Below are 16,855 nucleotides of genomic sequence, written 5' to 3' on the forward strand. Positions count from 1 at the left end.
GCCTAACACCCGGGGCTAGTGCCCCCCACAGATGCTGGCAGGGAACTCCTTGACAGCACCAAGGCTGGAAGTGAGGCCTTCATCAAAGCCCCCACTTTGAGCCTCGAACCTCCAAGTATACAAAAAACTGATGGATGGAATACTTGAATCAATCTCAGCCACTGGTAATTTCTCAGGGCCCCATTCCAGTCCATTGTTGTTTAGCACAACATGCCACCTCAGTTTGGACTCAGACATTTGCAAATCAGTCTGTACCCTGCTCTATTGGGACCAATCCAGCCTGAATTGAGAAGTCATGTCCTCACTGAACTGTAATACATGCAACCCAGGACTGGATTCACCCTAGTTAAGGCTCATCAGTCAGGTATAGCTTGATTCCAATGACATTGTGCATTGGACCAATTTCTGGGAATATCAGACTCACATAGGCTGACACACTAAAGTATACAGTCAAGTGATGGATGGAATGCTTAACTCAATCTCAGCCACTGCTAATTACTCGGGCTGCATCCCACTCCATCTCTGTTGGCATACCATGCCACCTCAGATTGTATATACAAATCTGTCTTGAACCTGCTCCAATGTGAACAGTCCAGTCAGAATGGACTGGGATGCAGCTTGAGGGATAGTGGACTGCCCTAAGTGGGACATGTATGCCCACGACTGGGGTCTTTTGAAGAAGATACAAATGCTTTGAACAGCCTAGGTATCCCTTTAAAATTGGTTGTTCAAGTATGTCTACAAATAAATAAGGGGGTAAGATAGGTATATAATGGCCCTCTACTCTATTTAATTGTCAACATTTTTCAATCCTATTTTGAAGGGCTCTTGGGTCCAGGGCTTTCGTCGAGACTAACAAGATGCCCTAGATTTTACCTCTTGTTAACCTGTGTAATCAGGTGAGACAAACAACTTAAAAACATACAGTGATAGGTTCTACTTGCCAAACTGTGTGTACTTTTTGTCTTGATACCTATAGAAGACAAGAAAAAGCATTTAGGCTAGAAGCAGGGTTAACATTACCCTCTCTTGATACAAAATCTCTTCCATACATGATATGTTTCTAGAAAATAAATTGTGCAAATTATGCAGTGTTCATTGAGGGAACTGTTAAAGCTCTCGTTCTCTAAAACATAACTCAAGTTAACACTCAAAACGAATGTAAGTGAAAGCATGCTGTGACAAGATAATAGAAAACACTTATTTGATGTGTGATCAGGTGTCTGAGATACATGTGAGCTGAGGACAAACTGTGACAAAACACTGTAGAACAAGCATGACATTGTGTGGTCGAGTGCCTATTGGACACATTGGTTCTTACCCTACTTGGGGAAAAAATTCTGCCACATGGGAGTAGAGGGGAAATGCCCCTGTAGTCACACACAGATATTGTGCCAATGCAGGTAATATAGTTGCATGAACGTATCTAGGTCCCACCAGGAGTAGTGAGCAAGGAAAAAAAAGAGAAATATTATAGTATGGGAGTACCTCTCTAACCAGAGATAGGATGGAAACAATTGTTGCCTCATTCTCCTAGTGACTCCTCTGTTTTACCATGGAGGAGCTCCGGTATAAGTAGTCCCATGCTGTGAACCAAGAATGTCTCCATGCGCTTGCACGATTAGTCACAATGACATCAATACATCAGCCTGGCCCGCGCGCTCATGGGACAAGGAGTCCCTGTTGCATGAATTGTTTGTGTTCACTGAAAATGGAGTCTGTATAGTGGAGGCAGATCCTGGAATAAAAAATATTTGTGCATTATAATCTTTGGCAAATTCTTACCAAGAGAAAACAATTATATGACCAAGGTGAGGTCTAGTGGATAATATATTCAGTTAAAAACCCATGGTTTAATTGTGATGTGTTTACAAGTATTGTTATTTATTAGTGATTTTGATTAATAGCAAAATGCGAAAGGCAATTTTATGCAATGTAAAAACATTTTTGTCTCGACAAAAGCAGTTATCAGATGTGAGCATTTCAGTAGGAAATGCATGTTTTCAATGTAGTGTGTTTACATGTCTTGTTATTTATTTGTGATGGTAATTAATAGCAAAATGAGAAGGGCAATTTTATGCAATTAAAAAAGTTTGTTCTTGACCAAAGCAATTACCAGAGGTGAGCATTTCCTTCTATTTTCCGACTTTTGGAACTTACTCTGTAGTAGCTAAAAGTAGCGCACATAAGCAGGGAGCGGAAGGAGTCATGCACCAATAATAATTCACCTCACAGGGAACCTTTTAGGCAGAATTCTAAGGAAGAATTGTTTACTATATTGAGGTTAAAGGTACACAGACACAATAAAGGTATGGAATAGAGCTGATTACTAGGAATATCATCATTGAGGCCTAGTCTATGAGTGTCAAACCTGTATACCCACGGTTGTACACAGTCTGACAGTTTTGTGGCAGATTATTGCTCAGAATCACTTCCTCTATACTTGTATCGATGTGTTCCTTCTCAACAAAATATGCAGTCAGTTTGGTTGAAGACTGTTTGCAATGAATATTGCTCTGGTGCTCATGGATTTTTATCTTGATTTTCCTTGATGTCATGCCAATGTAGCGTGAGGACATTCAATCATGTAAATCGAGTTATTTGAATTAGGATCGGTATTGTTTCTCTCCTCCCTAGGTGTATGCAGACCTAGGGATTTGCTGTGCTTCATCCTTCAGCATATTGTATATTGCCCTCAAGAAAAATGGCATGTGACTCTGGGGAGGCCCCATAAGGTGCTCTGATCTTGTGGGGCTTCTCAAAAGTCAGTTTTTACATGTCTCTATTGCTTTTTTTTTACTTTGACTTCAAACATAGGCCAGGATAAGTCAAGTCTGGAGTGGGCTAGGTTGGTGTGCAATAGAGGTTTATCCTGTTGTGGAAGAAATCACTGCACTCAGGTCACTCAAAATTGTAAACGTTATGGGTAACTTATGGGTAGATTAAGCTTTTATTAATAGAGGAGTAGACTATAGTGCTTAGTAAAGTGGTCTTGACATGAATAAAAGCCTCTAATGCAAGAAGGTGTCAAATGAAAGTTATGTGGTTGTCGACCACATTATTGGAGAAATGTTATCTCAGTTAGGGAACGGAACTTGTGCCAACAGAGTACCTTCAAATAAATTGTAAGAGGAATGTGAATAGAAGTTGCCGTTGGATGTCATGTCACTTAATACAATAAAATAAGAGTAATAAATACATCAATTCAATAAACAACATCAGCAGGAAACATTTATTACCAGCACTCGCCGCACAGGTCAACTGTACTGGAAGTGAAACTGCTCATTAGGCCCCACACCTCAGTCTGCTTTATTTTCTCACAGCCTGTTCCTTGTGTTCTGTTTCTGTTGATGTGCTCAGCATTCTACCTGCAGCAATTTCAAGGGGCTCAAACAATGCTAAAGTAAAGCCTTATTGTCAAAAGAAGTTATCCGTTATCACCTCGCCATTTGTATTTATCTCTTCTTTTACTGTTTCAGTCCCTAGATTTCAAATTTTGATTGTGCAATTGCGTTTTTCTGAAATATATATATATATATAAGATTGAGGGTGAACCAAAGGAGTGTAAGTTAGAGAGATAAGAGAATGTGAAAGTGCACCTGAGAGGAGAGGAAGACATTTGGAGGAAGAGAATCCTTCATTTTATGCGGTGCAGATATTAAGGTTAGGAAAGCAAAGCACCAACACCACTGTTGTTTAGATAGTAAAAATATCAGGGGAGATGGCATGTAGTGCCTTTGTAGTCAGGTTATAGTCACACTCAAAGGTGGCATGTGCAACACAGATGGTCCCATGTGTCAGCAGTTTACCTATGTTTGTGATGAAGAGATAATATTTATTGTATTGACCACTTCATTATGGGTGTGCTTGGCGAACCCTATAATAAATGTCTTGCAAAATATTGAACAGACCTTGTACAAACACGTCGGAGGATTCTCCCATGACATTTCTAGCACTTGACTGTGATGCACATATGCACATAAAGGTGCACATTGAAAACAGCATTTCATCAGATAAATATATATACATGAAAACATCATTTCATCCTACAGGGTCCTCCCTGGAATATGGCTGTGCCCTGCAATAAAGTTGAGGCCATCCTGGTATTTAGGGGCCAGGATGAGACCCATTAATGAAGAATACCACTAGTTGAGTAGGCGAGGGTTTAACACAGAAAATCGTTTGGTTGTCTGAAGCGGGTGTAATACTTTGTGTATTCATTTTAGAGCATAGTACTGGGTGGGGGATACCCCAACGTGTTCAGGTGTGAGTCTAGCCACACCTAGGGCCTAGTGGGACTACTCAAAAAGTTAGGTCTTCTGCTTCTTTCAGAATTCAAGAAGTGAGGAACAGGTTCTAATGTGTAGTGGTAGGTTGATCCACCTTTTTGGTGTGATATAGGAGATGTCTGGGCCGTCTGATCTGGATTTCCATATATGTGAGATTTGTGCAAGTAGGAATAACGACAAGGGGTGGAGTCTGGAATGTTTGTGAAAGTTGATGTGATTGCTGAGGTATGCTGAGTCAGTGTCTTCAAAATGTGGGTGAGAAGTTTGAATTGTGCTTGTTTGAGAATGGGGAGCCAGTTGAGCTCCTACAGATGTGGTGCGATGTGATGAATGGGTGTGAGCAAGGGGCTGATGGGTTGCAGTCCTCTGGAGTAGGCCTGGCGGGGGAAGGGGTGGTGCTTATTCTTGGGTGATGAAAGGACATGTGGTTAGCACTGGTCTTTGAATAAGATTCTGAGGTGTTTGGTGAGGTCAGTCTGGTCCATTTGTGGAGTGAAGTTATTGTAAATAGCAATGATTTTGTTGCTGAAGAATTGAAAGTGACATTCTTACATATACAAAAAGAGCATCCTAGAACTAGACAGGCTATTATGCATATCTGTTGAACACCCTGGACATACTTGGGTTGTTATCTTGAACACTTGCAGTTAGAGTAACATGAAAAATATAAACACAACACAAGTCTTAAGTTTGTGCTTAAAGCAAATATGTTTCCTCAAATTTGTAGAGGAGCTAAAGTCTCAGAGTCATAGTCTGCAAGCAGTGTTCAGCCACGTCACACCAGAATCATCCTACATTGAGAGCCTCTAAAATCTACTCTGCAGGAAAACAAAAAAACATTCTTTTAATGACCAATAAAGATCCTCAACACTTATTAGCACAAAGAAATTGGTTTCACAAAAATAAATCAGCCATTTATCTCCATCCAGGGAGTGAATTCACCCACCTAGATATGACTTCAATAATTATTTTTAAGAACTTGTTTAGATATTACTAGATTTTTTTCATTCTTATCAAATAAACAACTGTTCTAGAACCAACAAGCTGGGTGAAATAAGTCAGACTAAATAGTCTTGGAATTAGAATGGATTAGTCCCAGGCACTGGATTTTGTCAATGTATGCATTTTTCATTCAATTATTTAATTAATCATTTGTTAGCACTGTGAATTTTACATAGCTTTGAATCCAATAACTGTTGCACAATAAACTAATGCTGGACCATCTAATTGGTTACAAGCAAATCGTAGAGTTCCCCTTAATTAAAATAGCTGATAGATAATAAGTACTATAGCTGTTTATTTTAAACTGTAATATTAAAATGTGTTTACTGTAACACTATTACCCCGTATTAGCTGTTGGTAAATGTTTTTAAGCTGTAGAGAAATATTGATATTAATAAAGATATAACTCCTTATTTGTGATTTTTAATGCTTAATTATGCTGGAACGTCTGTTTTCAAGTATCAATCTATCTATTGTCTCTCTGAATGCTCATACAAATTATCAGAAGGATGATACATGTATTAACTAATACATCTGGCGTAAAATTGTCCTCAAAGTAAAATTCATGCCGAAATAGAGGTTGGTGAGGATCTGATACCTCTGACTGACTATGTCACCAGAAAGCTATACCTACAATCAAAGGGGTCCTTCAGGATGTTTGGAATATGATATGTCCTCTTTATCTTACTACCTGCATAATATAGCCATAAACTGCCCAGAGCATTCTATTGCTGGCACATGACTGTGACAAATTTATCAGAGGAACCATGCCAACTGTCAGAAACTGACTTTAAGCTCCCAGCTGAATAGGATCTCTGTCCATATGAAAGTGTCTACTGATGTGATCACATCAATCACCAGTTCCCTCTTCAAGCCCTTTGAAAATTCCTACATCAAAAACCTACCTCCGCTTTAGATCTATGAATTTTCAGATTTATCAAGATAACCGTATAATAACCAAACAAAATCATAAACTCGCATGCCCTCTATTCATTAACATGATCACATCTCTTGGCCAGGTCAGTTCCAGTCACTCAAAGACTGCAATTACTGGCCACCATTTGGCTGCTACATATCCAAAGGGCCAAAAAGTTGTATTTATGCCACTTTTTTTCCACATTATTGAAATAAAATTATTCAGTCTTGTTCCTGCATCATGCAGTTTAATGCCAAACCTAAAGTATAGATACATTTTTTATAATATATGAAGGTTGGAAAATGTACACACAGATATTTATGATGTGTCCACAGTGGTAAACATACTACTAGTAAAACACCTTAGTGAATAGCAAACAATCATAAACTTACAAAAAAGTGAAAGTTTACCTTTGTCAATCAGGTCCATCATTGACATGTATCGTCAATTTACGATTTTTCTAGAAAAGAAAATAACATGTTATGGAATTTTCAAAAATGTTGAATTTTGTTTACATTTTTACTGAAAGAAAATTATTACTGTTCTCTATTTCTTGTGATTTTTTTTCTTCTGTTTATATGTATGTAGATCTCATGACTATCTACATTTATTATAATACATTGAAAATTGATATGGACAAAATGTGGAGTGATCCATGACAATATGACCAAAGGAGACCATAATCAAGATGCTAACTATTGCTATTAAGAAATAAAACATGAACAATATAAGGTACATGAACAATTTTTGCAATGCAGTATCAAATATCCACGCATCAGTCAGTTAACAGTATTAAACAAGAATTGACATTGCCACGAGGACTGGCTTGCATTTTCACTTATAATCAAAACTTATTGACTTTGCAATTGCATTCTTAGGAGATTGTATGTGTGCATAAACCCATACTTGTTCCAAATTTTTTATGAGAGCAAATTAAAACAATTGAAAGACCAACTGCAATTTGAGTAAAATCATTGTGCCTGTATGATTGGCATAACTTCAGTTAAAATATCTGTAACATCAGCAGTATAACCAAATAACTACTTTGAGTCCCATCACCAATACTAATTGTAAATATAAAATGGAATATTGTGACCATTGTAGAAATGCTATGGGCTTGACAGACAACTAACCAAATAATAGCACACCATTAAAACTTAGTAAAGCAAATGTTTGGAGACTGACCAAAAGCTCAATCTCTCAATACTTCTTATTGTACTATTTTAAAGAATTGATGACATTATATCTTCGAGACATATGAAACTGTCTGTAGCCAAATTTCAACATTATAACATTCCAACATGAAACACGGGTAGATATGAAAATTTTGACTCCTTAAGTGGAATCCACCAGCATTATGCTCTAAACAATTTTAAAACAAGGGTTGGACAATAAAAGCAGGAATAGCAAACAGCACAAAAATTACACAGAATTAAGTAGTCCCATCCACAATATGAAATGGCTTCACATTGTAGGAGGGAATTTGCTGAAAAGGAAAACTTGCAACCCAGGTGCAGAGTTGTGTTTTGCTGCATCAATGTCAGTAAGTAAAAACATTGTTAGCATTTTGGAAAAAAACATGCACTCAATGTTCTAAGGAATACAAATCTCGTATAGATATCTATCTGATGAGATGCTCTTTCCATGTATGGAGATATATCTGATGAAATACTTATGTTTAATGTTTCTCTTGATGTGTCTATGTTCATCACAGTCAAGTGCAAGAAATGTCATGGGAGAATCCCCCAACATGTATGTACAGGGTCAGTGCAAACATTTTGCAAGGCGTTTGGTACAGGGTTAACAAGCACACCCTCTCTCTAACTTACACTCCTTTTCTACACCCTAGGTTTTATATATATCTATTTCATGAACACATAATTGCACGTGCAAAATTTTATATCTATGGTCTGAAACCTGTAAAAGAGGAGATATATACAAATGGCGATGTGGTAACGATAACTGCTGTTGACAATTAAGCTTTACTTTAGCATTGTGTGAGCCTACTGAGATTGCTGCAGGTACTAGCTGAGCACGTCGACAGAAACAGAACACAAGGAACAGACTGTGCCAAAATAAAGCAGACTGAGAAGTGGGACCTTACGGCCAGTTCCATTTCCAGTAAAGCAAATCTGAGCAGCAAGTGCTGGTAATACATGGTGCACCTTTCCAGAATGTTCCTTGCTTATGTTTTTATTGGATTGATATATTTATTACTGTATTATATGACATGACACCTAACAGCAACTTCAGATCGCATTCCTCTTACAATTTATAGGAAGGCACTAGTTGAATTCTTTTTATTTTTGAAATCACTTTTCACATGTTTTTAATGTTTATTTCTAAAGATTCTGCACTTCCTGGGAGAACTATTCCACACATCAGGTAGAAAATACTCAGTTATCTCTTCATATATATGATTCATATTTAAACTTTACCAATGACGTCTATCAATATGAAAGTAAGAAAGATTTCCACTGAAAAAAACAACACACATCAGCTAAGTGGATCGCCATATTGGGCAGATGGCGGTCATACTCCCTGGACGGTGGCAGATGGAGATCAGTGGGCTGCATCAGTTGGTTCATTCCGTTCATTTCGATGGGCTGTATGAAACAATGAAAGTGAAATGATGCAAAAAAGAAGTGTAAGGAAGAAAGGAAATGATGTACTGTACAACAAGATAAATGTTCCTGTAAGATGTTGCTGTATATAAACAGAAGTATTCTGTTCTCACTGTACAAAATATGGATTTTAAAAGTCTGAGTAATTGTACAACAGCACTGGTAATAGTATGAGGTGAAAGGAGGGTCCGAATTTTTGTCACATATAGGAAATTCACAGTGAACCTTTTCACATTTCGTACATTTGTGCAAGTGGCAAATATATTGTCTCTTCGGCTATTTTTCTAGAGTTGTCGAGCTGTATTACCACTGCTTCAATTATTTCCATTTCGTTCTTTAATTCTTTCTAAATTAACATTCTCTTTCTCTAGAAAAAAAATCTCTTTCTTCTTTCCCACTCACAGTTGTTTCTTGTGATGGTCTCTCCTGCCTCTCCTTTCCAGAACATTCTCTCTTCCCATTCGTATTAACACCCCATCCACATCTTGTTGTGAAGCTGCTGCTTCTGCAAAAGCCTTCCTAAGATGGTTGATGCTTCTAACACCATCTTTATTGAAAAGAAAGTGTGAAGGAACTCAGACTACTTCCACCTAAACATATGGGGGGTTTGTTCTTTCATTTCTCTTCTGAATCTGTAGATCTCACCCTGCGTGTTACTACACACCCTTATTTCAAACTAACAGGCAACCAAGCAACATAGTTATCAATCCCTCCTTAATTCTGAATCACAGTTAAAGTGATTCAAGAGAACCCCAAAGTCTGTCAGTTATCTGTGACTTTTCAGCTGTGTGTCTGATGCTAACTTCCTGTATTTTCTAATACTTTAAGGTGAACATGTATTGTATCTAACCATATTTAAACACTTTGGTGCATGCCTACTGTGAGGCATAAGAGCAAGTGCAAGTGACAACTGCCTTTTAACCATCTTAATATAATGCAATATAGTTACCTGAACATAGTAGTGCAACAATTATGATGACACTACTTTATTGCAAAGGAAATCTAGAAATATATAACATTAACTGGGGTGTGTTAAATATTGTTACCTATGGGTGCTTTTTAGGTATTTCGAACCAACTTCTTACAATTACAACACTGAAAAAACAATTATATTGTCAACACACATCATTTGTTGGAAGGAAAATATAAGCAATGGGTAAATTAAATATGTCTGGAGCTCAGAAATACGAAAGTGTATTGTATGCCTAACAGAGCTCATCTTTATGAGCTGTGTTTTTTTTCATCTGCGTATTTTGATTCTCTTCTTGTATTTTTCCAATTTGCACCCACAGGTCTATTTCAAAAAGCTATCATACAAAGTGGAACGGCCTTGTCCAGCTGGGCTGTGAATTACCAGCCTGGCAAATACACACGGATATTAGCAGACAAAGTCGGCTGCGACATGCAAGATACCATTGATGTGGTTGAATGTCTTCGAGATAAGAACTACAAAGAGCTCATCCAGCAGACCATCACCCCAGCCACATATCACATTGCATTCGGGCCAGTGATCGATGGTGACGTTATTCCGGATGACCCTCAGATTTTAATGGAACAGGGGGAATTTCTTAATTATGATATAATGCTTGGTGTGAATCAGGGAGAAGGCTTAAAGTTTGTGGATGGCATTGTGGACAATGAAGATGGTGTCTCACCAAATGACTTTGACTTTTCTGTCTCCAACTTTGTCGACAACCTGTATGGATACACAGAGGGCAAGGATACATTTCGGGAGACTATAAAGTTTATGTACACTGATTGGGCAGATAAGGAGAACCCTGAAACACGAAGGAAGACATTAGTAGCCCTGTTCACTGACCATCAGTGGGTTGCACCTGCTGTTGCAACTGCTGAGTTGCATGCCCAGTATGGCTCGCCAACATATTTTTATGCTTTTTATCACCATTGTCAAAGTGAGATGAAACCAACCTGGGCCGACTCTGCACATGGTGACGAGGTTCCTTATGTTTTTGGCATCCCGATGATAGGACCCACTGAGCTGTTCAACTGCAACTTCTCCAGGAATGATGTCATGCTCAGTGCAGTGGTGATGACCTACTGGACAAACTTCGCCAAAACTGGGTAGGTTGTTTTTCTTGTTCGCTATCATACCGCCAGCTGAAGTAATAATTACATTATTATGTTTGCAATTTCCATCTTCTGCTTTTTCTGAACGGTATATCAACTGGCTCACATGGGGTAATCACAAACTATCAGACTTCGGTTGAGGTGAGGTTTGAAGAAGTGGTGGAGTATTCACAGAGTTCACAAAGATTTATCAAGACATTATGCTAGTACAAAGAAAGTATTTAATTTCCAGAGCAAAACTTTTGTTTGCGCTGGAAAGTTTTCTAAAATTAATGTCAGTAGCGCTTTGCGCTGTTTGCATTACTTTGTGTCAAGGAAGCATCCCATGGGTGTACAGTGTCGTTGCCATGATGCCTCCTTTGATTTTTTGGGGACAAAGCCCTTCCTATTAAAATTGATAGACAGGATTTTTGCCAAAATATGATATTTCTTTAAGGTAGATGCCAACAAGGAGAATAGTTTTCAATTTTGCATCTGTGCCACACTGTACAGCACATACCTTTCCAGTAGAAAACCTATTGTAGGTATCACACACACACCTTAGCACTATTGTGAAAAAGTGTATTTGCATGTCACTAAGCAGACTGTTTTGGTGCTGGTAGATATGGCTCTGCAATGCTCGCCCCCGGGACAACGTAAAACAGTAACCGTTTTTGCACTGCCACTGCACGACAAGAATCATCACCCATGAATATTCTGCATCAGTGTAATTGATCCTTAATAGTATCTCAGGACACTGCCCATGATCAATGCTTCAATACTGTCTCTTCAGGTTTGTCTTTGGAGTTGGCCTAACGGCTAGGGCGCTCGAACTTGGACCTGGGGAACTGGGTTCGAGTCTCGGTAATGACGCTGAACATCCTGTGGCTCTGGCAAATCACCTGGGGGCATATGTATCAAAATCTCCATCCGCGTATCTCAAATAGCGATTTTTTGAGAATCGCTATTTGAGAATTGCAAAATGGGATGTATTTAAAAATTCGCACATATTTTGCGAATTCTTAATATTCCTTAATTGCGCTTAGCAAATTGCGAAATCGCAATTAAGGAATACCTTCCCATTCATTCCTATGGGCCAGGAGGCCCATAGCAATGAATGGGAAGTCATTCTCAATTTGCGAATCGCAGTTTGCTAATCGCAAATTGAGAATAATTTCAAAGGTGCAAGGGTGTCATGATGACACCCTGATGCACCCCTGAAATTAGCATGTGTGCGCATATGGCACTTTGAAAAATGCCAAAAAGTGCATTTTTCAAAGAAATCGCAAATTACCACCAACTTGAAGTTGGTGGTAATTTGCGATTTCTTAAGGAGGAATCGCACAACTTGGGTGCGTGTTACATAGCATTTAAGGAATCGCATTTTGCGATTCCTTAAATGCTTACGCAAAATTAAGGAATCGCAAGATTAGCGATCCTTAATAATGCGATGCGAAAATGGCTCATACATCTCATTTTGCGATTTTGTATTCGCAAACGCAGTTTTTTTGCGAATCGCAGCGTTTGCGAATACAAAATCGTTTGATACATATGCCCCTTAATCTCCCCGTGCCTAACAAAGAATGAATGTGTGTCCTAATGTAACATAACCGGTGCTATGTAAAGCACTCTGATCCCTTATTGGATTCGGGTAAGTTTGCGCTACATAAAACTCTGCGAAAAAAATACCTATTCATACAAACGTACCTAAACTATTCAATAACCATTGCACCACCGACGATCTCTCCAGCAAGCACTGTAACATTTTTTTAGACAGGAATACAATGTATACAGAAATGTAAATAATGGATAAATATAGCTGAGAAATGAAATACAACTGTGATGGTAAGGCAACACCGAACATGTTGCTTGAAACCGCATACAAAAAACCACGAACACATTATATCATTGACTTGTCATTTGTTTCAATTACATTCCCTTATTAGCCAAATGATTCAAGCGTGGTTGCATTTCAAGTAGCTAGTTCATCATAACACAGAGCCACGATGTACTTTGCCAAAGAACTGGATGGCTTCGTTTATTGCAGCCAAACAGGACAGCTGTGGCTATTGAAATTTCAGGAATCATTCAGTTACGTATATGTGTGTGGGAGAAAACGTGTTCCATTCTTCCTATATAATTATTCTAAAGATCTATTTGAATTTAATCAGCAAGTAGAAAAAACACAAATAAACTGAAAAAACGATATTTGGATATTCTTGAAAAGCTGATGTACACAAGGTTTAAAATAACCTATTGGCCAAGCCTGTTACCACATTCTCCTCTTTCCTTCTTTTCCTTTCATCTTTCTTAATTTATTGTAATACATCCTGTGAACAGAAGCTTTTTACTGATTGTGATTTTGAAATATCTCTTAAAATTGCGTGGTGCTGCGGTTTTTCCCCCCGAAAGCTATGTATTGGTACATCAATGGGTCAGTGAAGCGCCTAGATATAAACAAAAACGTGGAGATTAGTTCATTTTTTTTGTAAACAAATTTGTTCAATATTTGTTGCATTTCTGAAAAAGGAAAAACTTAAATCCCAGAAGGTAACAAAGACAATGTTGGCCTGATCAAATATGAGTGTGTTTTCCTAGGAAATACCGTCTGGCCAATAAACTATGACTAAAGCTTAGTCAGAGGATCCCTTTTTAACTCAGTTCAATTCAAATTCTTTGTTCGGCACAAATACTGATATCATAAACATCATAAAATAAATCACCAATAAATAAACATTTAAAAACAATAAAAATTCAAAACAGTGAAATCATCCCTGTTAATTTGCCATACAATACAATGCTTTTCCTGAGGTGTATAGTGCCCCACAAATTAATTGCAGATCTAAAATATATAAAAGGATACCCTAGGGCAAATATATGGCAAGCAGCAGTGTTGACATCCTTGATATTTTGTACAATAAAACTTGGTTTTAAGTAACGCCTTCTCAGACCAGCCTAAAAAAACACAAAATAAAATAAAGTGCTGCATGCTTGTGTCGAAACACCATCACCGGGACAGGGGGTATTACTTGCAGGACATTTATTCATATCAAGAAAGGCAACCAAGTGATGAACGGTGCTCAGCTGCAGTCTGGTGCTGGCTATTGGCTACCCAGATCAGGTATGATTGGCAGCCATCTGGCAAAGCATTCAATAAATATGTCATAATTGTTTGCTTCCTGGATTCTTCACACAGTCTTCGCTCCAGTCTATAATTCATAAAAGAGGCCTTAACTAACACTTTTCTCATTAAAAGGATACTTTCGGGGTCACTCAAAACAGATAGAGCAAATAATATACTAAAAGAATCATTTATATGAGACAACCAGGAAATCTTAAGAGCATGGTCTAAAGCGGCCATCTAGGATGATAGACTTTTAAAACTGGTTTCGGTTTTAACCAAAATAGACTGCCATAATAATAAGGGTTTTAAAGCTAAAGTGTCCTCCATATAGTGCAGGCCAGTTTCCTTCTGAGCTATAAAAGATGACATAGAACTAGGTACACACAACAAACGTTTGAGGAAACAAGTCACCTCTGTCTGAATGGATTTACTTGGTGCATAACCCCATAGCCCTCCACATAATTAGCAGTTGATACACCTCTAGCTTTGTATATTTCAATCATCTCCTTAGCTGGTAGACTACTGATTTCATGGGAGAACCTAAATACTCTCACACATATTTGACTCAATTCAACTGCGTATTTGAAACGTGTTGCACACATGATCCAATGTTAGAAAATAAAATCCCCAGATAACAAAAAGATTTTACACTGGCAATTGGAGAACCCTCAAAATAAAAGATCCTGCACTTGTTCACTTTTTTCCCGCAGACCATTGTGAATGTTTTTCCTTGTTTATTTCTATTCTCCTAGATGCCATGAAATACCCCAAAAAATCCATTAATCTTTGTAGTCTGACCGGTCGCCTGGATAACAGGACGGCATCATCAGCATACACTAGTATTGGCATCGAACGGCCATCGACAATAGGCGCATCGGCCTGAAAAGTATGTAGGGTGTCATCCACCCCATTAATGAGGACTGAAAACAAGAATGGTGTCCGTATGCACCCTTGTCTGATACCCATATTGATTTTAAAAACATGGGACCATTCCCCATTGGGGCCATACAACACTATAGTCAGTAGGTGTTCATATACGTTTGCAAGGAAGCTAATAATATTCCCCGGGGCACCTAGAGAGATCAAAGTAGATCAGAGTATTCAGTGGTCCACCAGATCATAGGCGCTGCATAGGTTGATTAAGCATGAATAGAGAGACCCAGTTTTAGCATTAGTGTACTTCCCTATAAGTAGTTCAAGGTTTACACATTGCTCTACAGTCCCCTACCCTCTTCTAAACCTGTATTGTGTCTCGGATTTGATGGAATTACTTCCAGCCCAGTTCTACTGTCTTTGTAAGGACCTTTCCCATCAGTTTAGCTGAAGAATCTAGGAGGGAATTACGCCAATAACATTTTGGGGCAGATTTGTTCCCCTTTTAAAAATTGGGGAATACAGTTGAATTAGCCCAGGAGCAGGCAATTGAACTCACAACAGATGCATTGGGTACCCTAGTCAAAACAAGACCCCATAATACCCCTCAGATTTACAAACATCTACTGGGACCCCATCTGACCCTGGTATGTCCCCTCCAGCACTCGTACTTATGGCAAGAAGGACTGGACTGGACGGAGTTCACAGAGTTCTACTCGCTGGAATTCAGTGAAGTACTGGAAAACTCTGCCGCCTCCGCGGAATTCATCCAACTGCAGAGTATGTTAAGTCGCTCTGCTCTCACTGATTTTTTAGCACTAGGAGTTTGTCTTGTGCTGTAAAATCAGCACAAACTAAACTCTGTGTCACGCCAGGGGTGCTACTGCTTTCTGCCACTTGAGTAGCCATTCTACTTGAGCAGCATGTTCCTCAACGCAAGTAGCAGATTTCTCAACATGATCGGTTGCAATTCTTTCTCATGAGCGCTTGCCAACTTAACGTTGGTGTGCCACTCGAGGGAAAAAACTCGGCGTCAAGTCCATGAGGAGGCGAGGCGTCGCGTTAAGGACAGGGAAGTTAGGCAGCATCAGCAGTGAGGTGCTGGTTCCAGTGAGGTGATGCGATATCGCAGAGTTTGTGACATCACCCTAGTCGGTCATCAGCTCTGCGATAACGGGATGCAGGTGCTGGTGGTGATGGCATTGGTGCAAGCACTGGCATCAAGAAAGCTGATAACTGCAGGCGTCGAAGGGAATCAGAACTGTGGTGCAGGCGGCTGGTGCATCGTGCCCTTCAGAGTGGTGCCCCCGACCTCGGTGCAGATTGCTGCATCACTGGCGGGGGTGTTGCTTTTCTTGCTATGCAGCACCTACCACACAATTCTCAGGGCCCAGGGACTGGAATTGGCACCCTTTTGAATGCAGGAGTCCATAGCGAAGTCTAGGGGCTTGTCACAGGGTTGTGGGTAGAGTCTTTGTGTCCCTGAGACTTCAGAACTGGAGGTCAGCACACACAGACCCTTGGAGATTCTTCTTCAAGCAGGTTCACATCAAAGTTCCAGTCTTTGTCCTCTCCTTGGCAGAAGCAGCAACTGCAGGCCAACTCAGCTAAGCACACACAGCAAAAGGGGGAGTACTCCTCCATACAGCTCTCCAACTCGTCTCCTTGGCACAGGTTCCTCTTGAGTCCAGAAGTGATCCAATTCTGTGGGGTTTAAGGTCCAAAACTTATACCACATTTTCTTTGTTCTTTTTGTGGCAAGGGTCTCTGAGCCCAGTACAAACCAGTCTTATCCTCTGTGGTGCAGCATGACCACAAGAGGTGGAGACAGCATTGTGCAAGGGAGACACAGCTTATTCAGGTGCAGGTGAAACTTCTCCCACCACTCTAAATGCAGTCAAGGTCTATTAAGCCCAGCTATGAGTCACTCATGAAAGGCAGGACACACCTCAACCCCCCT

The 16,855-nt window shown here is 39.4% G+C and overlaps 1 protein-coding gene across 2 annotated transcripts in view; it reads left to right on the forward strand.

Moving 5' to 3' along the window:
* Positions 1–16,855, forward strand: part of LOC146805363 (neuroligin-4, X-linked) — a 791,723-nt gene that overhangs the window by 742,901 nt on the left and 31,967 nt on the right. For both annotated transcript variants that reach the window (XM_085622591.1, XM_085622592.1), the window contains exon 7: positions 10,124–10,913. In XM_085622591.1, the coding sequence (XP_085478717.1) occupies positions 10,124–10,913 (790 nt within the window). The remainder of the gene's footprint in view (positions 1–10,123; positions 10,914–16,855) is intronic.

This window comes from Triturus cristatus, chromosome 8 (genome assembly GCF_964204655.1).
Source record: "Triturus cristatus chromosome 8, aTriCri1.1, whole genome shotgun sequence".
NCBI classification, from domain to species: domain Eukaryota; kingdom Metazoa; phylum Chordata; class Amphibia; order Caudata; family Salamandridae; genus Triturus; species Triturus cristatus.